The sequence below is a fragment of the Oryzias latipes genome, chromosome 24 (genome assembly GCF_053564925.1).
Source record: "Oryzias latipes strain Hd-rR chromosome 24, Olatipes_Hd-rR_3.1".
Taxonomy (NCBI): domain Eukaryota; kingdom Metazoa; phylum Chordata; class Actinopteri; order Beloniformes; family Adrianichthyidae; genus Oryzias; species Oryzias latipes.
The window spans coordinates 24,263,139-24,272,371 of NC_136260.1; the positions used below are offsets into that span (position 1 = coordinate 24,263,139).

The 9,233-nt window shown below is 54.9% G+C and overlaps 1 protein-coding gene across 1 annotated transcript; it reads right to left on the reverse strand.

The window, feature by feature from the left end:
• Positions 1-860: 860 nt before the first annotated feature.
• Positions 861-5,473, reverse strand: unc93a (unc-93 homolog A). Its single transcript, XM_023953143.2, has 10 exons — positions 5,347-5,473; positions 5,211-5,266; positions 4,366-4,553; positions 4,108-4,289; positions 3,760-3,989; positions 2,195-2,320; positions 1,904-2,115; positions 1,695-1,830; positions 1,484-1,615; positions 861-1,408 (listed from the first exon to the last, which is right to left on the reverse strand). Exons 3-10 carry the CDS (start codon positions 4,453-4,455, stop codon positions 1,119-1,121), a joined length of 1,398 nt encoding a protein of 465 aa, XP_023808911.1. The 5' UTR covers positions 4,456-4,553; positions 5,211-5,266; positions 5,347-5,473; the 3' UTR covers positions 861-1,118.
• Between the last annotated feature and the right edge of the window lie 3,760 nt (positions 5,474-9,233).

Here is a 9,233-nt window from a genome sequence, read left to right on the forward strand (position 1 = left end):
TCAGAACTTCACCTTTGACCCTCAGATCTTTATACAAAGCTGTTCTCCAAAGCAAATGAACCATAAAAAGGTGTGGGTTTGAATCCCAGACAGGCCTTTCTGAAGGACGACCCTGCTGGTTCTGCAGCTGACCCCGATTGGCTGGACGGAGTGAACGCCCTGATTGACCGAACGCACCTGATCCAGGTGAGCAGCAGCTACTGAAGCAGGGTCAGCTACAGGGGTTGGAGAGCCCTGAAGGTGTGGTTCTGGGAACTGGTTCTGGGTCCACTTTCACTCTGAGGGACCTGAAGAGCCTCCAGAAACCAGGACCCTGCTAAGGACCATGGAGGCTTCCTCCACTGGGATCCGTTTGGACGGAAGAAAGCTTCATCTCAGATTCTACAAGCCTCAGGTCCTCCAGACTCCTGAACAAAGTAGAACCTGGAGACGTTTCATGCACACCAGGGGTGTCAGACTCCAGGCCTGGGGGGCCGGCCTCCTGCTGCTTTTCCTGTCTCATCTGCTGCTGATCACCTGCATCAGGTGTGTTTGGCCAATCAGGAGCTTCAACAGCAGCCTGGTGTGAAGACATGTAGGTCAGCGGCCCCCCAGGCCTGGATCCTGACAGACGGGGACTCCTGCACGGTTCCCAGCATGCCTCACTCTGCCATGTTCTGATTGCCCTGACACACCTGAGCCAGGTAATCCGGCTTGGACCCAGCAGCCCTCCATGCCTGGAGTGGCCCGCCCTGCTGGCGGTGGGGGTCCTTCCTCCCCCTGCAGGTTTTTGAACCCACATCTTCTGCTGGGGGGGGTCAGGAATTTGAATTCTGTTCAATTATTTATAAACCTCCAGAAATGATTATTATTAAGAATTATTATTGTTTTTCAAGGATTTAATAAATGAACATGAAGGGGGGGGGGGGGGGGGGGGGTCATGTGACATCAGAGAAGAGCTTCAGTCCATCAGAAGCTCCTTCATCTCTGAACAGTTCGTTACACGTCTGCTGGTCCGGTTCTGGGGTTCTGGATCCTCTGAACCTCAGATGAAAACCGGAAAAGTCCAATTGGGTTTGGAGGAAGAAGAAGGAAGCAAACAAAGCCCATCTTCCTCTTCATCAGTTCTTCCTCAGCCTCTAGATCCTGGTCTGAGCGATGATCCTGTCGGAGTTCTCCTCCAGGCCCCCTTTGTGGCTCTCGTAGGCCCCCTCCTCCACGGGCTCCGTGGGGTTCTTGTGCTCGTAGTATTCGACCACCGGGTAGGTGATGACGGTCAGAACCAGAACCGCCAGCAGGATGTAGAGCTTGTACTCCAGGCACAGGAAGGTGCTGTAGGCGAAGGCGATGACAAAGCCCAGCGACTCCCACATGCGGTAGTTGGCGAAGGCCGCCTCCTTCTCCCTGGGGAAGAGGACGCCGTACAGAGCTGCGAGGAAGAGCAGAGCAGGTCACGTCATCCAGTCACGGCGGCAGGATCTGCCGGTTCCGTTCCTTCTCTTACAGTTGGTCTGGGTTTGCCAGATGGCGTCCGCCATCCCCCACAGGGCGGGAAACACGAAGAAGACCGGCAGCTGGTCCGGGTGGGGCCTCCAGAACAGCAGAGCGATGATGCAGGAGAAGTTCGCCAAGGCCGCTGAACATCACAGAACCGGATCAGTACCAAAGCCGACCGACCGTCACGGGTCAGTCGGAACGGAGACACGAGGTGTTACCCAGAAGGAAGAGCGGCGCTCTGCCGGTGTACCGAGAAATCCTCCCGAACAGGAAGGAGAACAGCGAGTTGGAGGCGCCGAAGCACATCATCACGAAGCCCACAAAGTGGATTCCCAGAGCGCAGGTCACGTAGTTCTGTGGAGACCAAACAGAACCGTGACGGCCTCCAGAACAGCGCCGGAACCGGAAATGCTGCCACCCACCTCACCTTGGTGTACTCCCCAGACAGGAAGCTCTGCTCGAAGCCGCTGTACATGGTCAGCGGGATGAGCGTCAGCAGCCGCCAGTCCTTCAGCAGCCGGAACGTGGCCAGGAACGTGTGGCAGAACGGCTCCCGGTTCTCCCGGAACTGGCTGGTCTGCTCCTGGTCGATGTTGTCCAGGAAGACGGCGATGATGATCATGGCCAGCACCCCCACGCCTGAAGGAGCACACACAACAGCGGGTTCAACTCAGACCGGGGGCCACTTCCACCCCAAAACCCCGGCCGGCCCAGTTACCGATGTAGCACCCGACCAGCGTCCACACCAGCCTCTGAGCCGGCCTGGTGGCGGTGCTGTTCACCGAGATGTTGAGGCCGCAGTCCGCCGCTCCGCAGGACGCCAGCACCTCTTCTGGGATGTCAGCTGTGGAAAAGACAAAAAGCTCAAGAATCCGCATCCACAGAGACCAGCAGTTCAGCAGTAGAGTCTGCGCAGACGGCCAAGGGTCAGGGCGACTGCACATCTCCCATGATCCTCTGACTGATGCAGCGGAGGACTGAACACACTGGAAGATGTGATGAGAACTTCTGAGGAAGGTGGCAGAAGATCTGACTCCATGGGCCCGCCCTCAGGGGGGTCGGCGGCGGCGGTCCCTCTGGGAGATGGTGGAGTCCGATGGTTGACCTGAGCAGATCCAGGCTGGTTCCATTTGCCGTCTGGATGCAGATTCATCTCCAGCGTCCTTTTGAACTCGTCTGGTCAGTTTGGGATTTGGACGGTCTTTAGAGGGGAGAGAGCCGTGGGCGGAGCTTACATCTCTGAGGTCGCTGATGAAGCAGGTCCTGGACATCCTTTAGTCCCGCAGATGACTGGTCTGCTGTCATCCGGCCTTGACAGTAGATTTCTTGGAGGAACTTTGGGATTTTCAAACTTCACGCAGGAATTCTCAAGAGAGTTGGTAAACAATGATCGTGTTTGGGTCAAACCATCGACTGTTTCTGAGAACCAGAACCAGATTATCAAGAACGTGTTAAGACAAAGGTCTCAGATCCAGAACGGTTCTCCAGACCAATCCAATGAGTCTGTCTATGGGATTCTGGTTTCTTGGTGCCACTTCCTGTTTGGAACCACAGGGGGGCGGAGCCACTCAGACCAGTTCTCAAAAACAGTCAGTAGGAGAACTCAGAAAGAAGATTTGAACTGTGGAGTCAGCTCTGACTTCCCCCACAGTAAAGCATGGCGGTGGTGGTGGCATGATGAGGATGAGGTGCAGCTGTTTCCTGCTTGACGTACACTAACATGATACACGGATGGTAACCTCTGAGGAGTTCAAAACATCAGTAAAGCAACAATAGAAACATCATAACCAGAACTTAGAAGATCATTTCAAGTCGTTTAAACGTTTCTTGATCCTCGATAAAATGATTTTACAGCCTTTCTGAGAAACCTGTAAAGTCTATAAAAAAGGTTTTTGACTTTATGGATCATTATGACGCTGGAGCCTCGTAAAGCTCGGCGTGCAGGCAGTCGTATTTTCCCTCCCAGAAACTGGAACCGTCCTCATAAAACCTGATAAGAAAGCAGTAAATCCACAGGATAACCCCCCCTCACACCCTCAGACATATAAAAGAACACTTCCTGTTTTATTTTGAAGTTCCCTGTGCAGAGAAAAGCCCTTCCTGCTGTGAGCCGTGACACTCTGGTGTCAGATTGGGGGCCGGTTTCGGTTCTGGAGGACCCGACTGCCGTCACAGGATGAGCCTCAGCAGCAGAACAGGAAATGACCCGGTTCTGCTGAGGTCCAAAGCCGGCAGTGCTTTAACGTATCACACCACACAGGTCAGGGCCGGCGGCCTGCTTACCGATGGCCGTGTCCTGTCCGAAGATGAGGGACGACATGAGGTTCCCCCACACGGCGGACGACTGGAAGATGAAGAAGAAGATCCCGAAGTAATGGTTGATGACGTCAGAGCCCTTCTTCCCCTCCCTGGCCGCCTGGATGTTTCCAGAGATGGTCAGGTAGGTGCATTTGGCCGACCACAGAGGGGAGCCGCCCAGACCCAGGATCACCGAGGTGGGGATGAGGGTGTACCTGCCGGAACGATGTCGGAAGAGGGACAGCGGTTCAGCTCTGAAGTCTCACCTGTTTGACCTGAAGGCTGTTTTTGATGTCAGTCTGATTCAGGACAAAGGTCAAGGAAGGGGGGTACCATCCAGGGTAGAGGTTCCCAAAGGAGTAGGACACGTAGCAGGCCATGCCGACCACGATGGTCCACTTGCAGCCCAGGTTCTTGATCATGATGGGGGGCAGGAACATGGAGGAGATGATGATGGAGGCGTAGATGACGCTCAGCGACGCCACCCCCATCCCCTCCTCTGCATTCAGGCTGCTCTGCTCAGAACCGACGGTTCGATGGTTAAAACGTGAACAGAACCGGTTCAGAGCCGGCTCCATCTGCCTGACTCACCTGCAAGCTCTGCAGACCCCCATACGCCGTGAAGAGCGACAGGAACCCGATGGAGACCACCAGGATGTTCTTGAAGTTCCGGCTGATCATGGTTTCTGAGGAAAACGGCGTGAGAGTCGGGATGCTGAAGGCGAAGATCTTCACGCGGGCGGCAGCTCCGGCGTCCAGGAGGAAACTGAGAGGAGGTTCTGATAAACCAGCAGATGAGTCAGAACAAAGTCCAGACCCCAGCGGGGCCGAGTCTCTGCCTTCCAGCTTATCTGTGTCCTATCAGGCCGTAAAAGCTCGCTCCTTTCCTCCTTCCTCAGCTTTACGGGCCTATTTTGCTCCTCATCCTCATGTTGGCGGAAGGAGCGGAGCAAAGGTTCACCCCCCCATCTTTACGACGTCCTCCGTTTTACGACACGACGGCCTGTTTGGAGGGACACCCCGCCTGTTCGCCGTCACGCCTCCCCACGGGGGGCAAACACTTCTAGAACTTCCAGAAGCTGCTCATTTGGAGATTTTTCTGCATCTTTTTCAACTCTGAGCTTTTTTCACATGTTAGAGCTGAAGGTTAGCGCACCCCTCCCTGTCAGAAACGGTTTAAAGGTTTCACTCCAGAATTCATTCAAGCTGCTCAGTTTACATTTTCTGATCAACTTTAGTCTTTATAAACATAAAAAAAACATTTTTACAAAACAACGGAAATGAAAAAGCATCTAGCTTTGAAATAACTGTGGTTTTTCAAAATAAAGCGCATCGTCCAGCTGAAAGAAGAACCTTCATGTTCTGAGGTTTCTGCTGAAGGATGAGACAAACCGGGATCGTTTGCATCACAGCTGAAGGATTTTCAGGTCATTTACCTTTTGGAAAAGCAGCAGAATCTCCTGAAGCTTCTGTTTACCTCTAGAAGATTCACCTGTTTTTAGAAGAAAAGAGGATGAAAGTGACTAAACCATCAAAGTGAGGCTGAGTTTCACACAAACATCCTGAGGGAACCTGCAGTCAGGTGACGCTCCTAAAGCAGACGACTTCCTGCTGGACACGCGGACGCCGCCACAGCGTCCGCGTGTCCAGCAGCATCCAGGTGGTAAAACCTTTTCATATAAAATCCAGTTGAACTTCCTGCAGAAATAAAATCTTTTTACAAGGAGCATCATAACATCATAAAGTTTCTGCATGGCGGCAGACGAGCCGCCGCTGCAGACGAGCCGCCGCTGCAGACGAGCCGCCGCTGCAGACGAGCCGCCGCTGCAGACGTGCCGCCGCTGCAGAAGTGCCGCTGCAGACAAGTCGCTGCAGACGAGCTGCTGCAGACGTACCGCCGCTGCAGACGAGCCGCCGCTGCAGACAAGTCGCTGCAGACGTGCCGCTGCAGACGAGCCGCCGCTGCAGACGAGCCGCCGCTGCAGACAAGCCGCTGCAGACGTGCCGCCGCTGCAGACGAGCCGCTGCAGACAAGCCGCTGCAGACCTGCCGCCACTGCAGACGTGCCGCCGCTGCAGACGTGCCGCCGCTGCAGACAAGTCGCTGCAGACGTGCCGCTGCAGACGAGCCGCCGCTGCAGACGAGCCGCCGCTGCAGACAAGTCGCTGCAGACGTGCCGCTGCAGATGAGCCGCCGCTGCAGACGAGCCGCCGCTGCAGACAAGCCGCTGCAGACGTGCCGCCGCTGCAGACGAGCCGCCGCTGCAGACAAGTCGCTGCAGACGTGCCGCTGCAGACGAGCCGCCGCTGCAGACGAGCCGCCGCTGCAGACAAGCCGCTGCAGACGTGCCGCCGCTGCAGACGAGCCGCTGCAGACAAGCCGCTGCAGACCTGCCGCCACTGCAGACGTGCCGCCGCTGCAGACGTGCCGCCGCTGCAGACGTGCCGCCGCTGCAGACAAGCCGCTGCAGACGAGCCGCTGCAGACGTGCCACCGCTGCAGACGAGCCGCTGCAGACAAGCCGCTGCAGACAAGCCGCCACTGCAGACGTGCCGCCGCTGCAGACGTGCCGCCGCTGCAGACGTGCCGCCGCTGCAGACGTGCCGCCGCTGCAGACGTGCCGCCGCTGCAGACGTGCCGCCGCTGCAGACGAGCCGCCGCTGCTGCAAACGTGCCGCCGCTGCAGACGAGCCGCCGCAGCAGACGAGCCGCCGCTGCAGACGAGCCGCCGCTGCAGACGTGCCGCCGCTGCAGACGTGCCGCCGCTGCAGACGTGCCGCCGCTGCAGACGTGCCGCCGCTGCAGACGTGCCGCCGCTGCAGACGTGCCGCCGCTGCAGACGAGCCGCCGCTGCTGCAAACGTGCCGCCGCTGCAGACGAGCCGCCGCAGCAGACGAGCCGCCGCTGCAGACGAGCCGCCGCTGCAGACGTGCCGCCGCTGCAGACGTGCCGCCGCTGCAGACGTGCCGCCGCTGCAGACGTGCCGCTGCAGACAAGCCGCTGCAGACGTGCCGTCGCTGCAGACGAGCCGCTGCAGACAAGCCGCTGCAGACGTGCCGTCGCTGCAGACGAGCCGCTGCAGGCAAGCCGCTGCAGACGTGCCGCCACTGCAGACGTGCCGCCGCTGCAGACGTGCCGCCGCTGCAGACGAGCCGCCGCTGCAGACGTGCCGCCGCTGCAGACGAGCCGCCGCTGCAGACGAGCCGCCGCTGCAGACGAGCCGCCGCTGCAGACGAGCCGCCGCTGCAGATCCAGCCTGGGGAAGGATTCGGTCTGAACAGGATTCATCTCCACTGAGGAAAACTCTGATTCTCAGTTCAGAAACATCTGAGCGGTTCTCATCCCTGACCCTAAGCTCATCAGGTCAAAGGTCACCCAAAGATCTGAGGTTCTGCTGGACTGTAGGAACCAGAACCACATCAGAACAACTGGATCTGAAAAAAGAAACAAGAAAAGCTGAGATGTTTTGGACCCAATTCCAACTTTCCTGCAAGGAGGGGGCGTGGCCCAAATCTGAGAAAAATGGACTGATGGGAAAGAACTTGAAGAAACGCTGATTTGAACAAAAGGCTCCAAAACGACAACTTTTGGATTGAAACGTTTGAAGAAACTTGAAACAGTCAAATCTCTGCAAAGACCAAAAGAAGAAGCAGGAATGTTCTGGTTCTGGTTCCTCCAGGAGAACCCTCAGACATCTGTTGACCTTCACCACGTGGCAGGGAGGAGGAACTTTAGGGTCATAGGTCAAACACATGAGTCATACAAAAGTCCAGATCCAGACCTCATGATATGGACCTTTATGGACCTTCATGGGTGTGGTTCCACACGCGTGTGAGAAGTTTCTCTAATGAGTCTGTGGAGGTTCAGGTCCTCAGTGACGTCATCTTCATCAGGCTTAGAATTACACATCCATGAATCATAAACATAAACCTTTATTGTTTGATCGTTGTGTTTCCTAACTGTCCCGATAGACTTTTTATTCAAATGAGTTGAAAATGAATCAAAGGAAAATGGCTTCTCACTGACACCAATCATCTTCAGCTTCTCCCATGATCCTCCTCTCTGGTCTTTGCTGGCCTCTCCTCCCTCATCTCCTCCCTCTTCCTCCTCTCAAACGTCTCCTTCCCTGCATTGATCTCCAGAACATCCATGATCTGTTCCTCTGATGGATTCAATCATCCATCCTGGTCCCTCAGAGGACCTCAGACCTTCATCTTCATCTCTGGCTGCTACACCTGTTCTCCATCCTGGTCCATGGAGGTTCCTGTTCCACCTGCAGAACGTCCTTCCACCGTCTCCCACTTGGTGCTCTCTGACTAACCTTTTCCTCTAAACAAACTCCTCCTGATCTGCCTCCCCCATTCCAGACAGAACACCAACCCCCACCCCTAAGTTTCTCCTCCTAAAACCTTTTTTATGCTTTGATCAGTGAGAAACCATCCAGCTGAATCTGGGAACATGAATATCAGTCAAAACAGATTCCAGCTAACAAGTTACGGCGCTGCCCCCCCCCCCCCATTCTGGTTTGAACAATAACTTTCTGGACGATAATGAAAATCAGCATCAAAGACGTTCAAATAAACTGAGATTAACAGAATTCAACCAACATCTAGTAACCCTTGCCTACTATGACCCCCCCCTTCCATTGAGGTGTTCTCCCTACCATGACAAAGGTGGATAAAGGTGGAAAGATTTCATGTAATCCATGGACACCAGTGAAGATCACAAATCATTGAAGAAAAAAGGTTCAGAGCTCTGTCTAGTGGGTCTAGATGACCCCACTCCCAATGGTAAAGTGCCTAGGATAGCACAAGGGTTACAGCAACGTTACCCCCCCCCCCCCCCCCTCTTCTCCCAGCAGATGGTTTAGTCCATGAGAAGGTTGGTGGTTAATGAAGCCCAGATGTTTCTCCTTTGGGAGTTTCTTCAGAGCAGATCTGCTCATGCAGGGGGGAGGGTGGATGGACACCACCCTCACACCTCCATCCCATACCCTCCTAGGGGTCGGGGGGGGGGGTCATTTATTCCACCTCAGAAACAACTAAATTAATTTAAAAGCAGATGGAGATGTTTGGACACGTTACACGTGAGAGGAGGGGCCATGATGATGTTGATGAAAGGAGGTTGAGGGGGGGGCTGTCAGGAAAGGGGAGGTTCATGGATGAAGGAGGACGTGAGGGGGGGGTATGTCGGTGGGACAAAGGGAGATTAATCACAGCAGTAAAGAGAACCGAAATGTTTTATACTATTTTAATCATCTGCTTATGAATTGAATGTTTACTTCTTGTTTAAAGTACAGAATAGTCACAACAGTGGGTTGAATTTGCAGAAGCTGCAGTTTCTGCCGCGGCCGCGTGGTGGTGCTGTTGAAACAGGAATTTTCCTTCTGTGAATGGAGGTGGCATCAGCTGAAAGGAGACAAACTTTTAATGTTTCTAGTCAAAAAGAGAACATCAGAAT

Excerpts from the sequence above, each read along its gene's own strand:
- unc93a (XM_023953143.2), bottom strand. The coding sequence starts at position 4,455 with ATGATCAGCCGGAACTTCAAGAACATCCTGGTGGTCTCCATCGGGTTC. Across the intron at positions 2,321-3,759 it reads CGGACAGGACACGGCCATCG|CTGACATCCCAGAAGAGGTG; the intron begins GTAAGCAGGCCG and ends TCTTTTCCACAG. Across the intron at positions 1,616-1,694 it reads AGCGCCGCTCTTCCTTCTGG|CGGCCTTGGCGAACTTCTCC; the intron begins GTAACACCTCGT and ends TGTGATGTTCAG.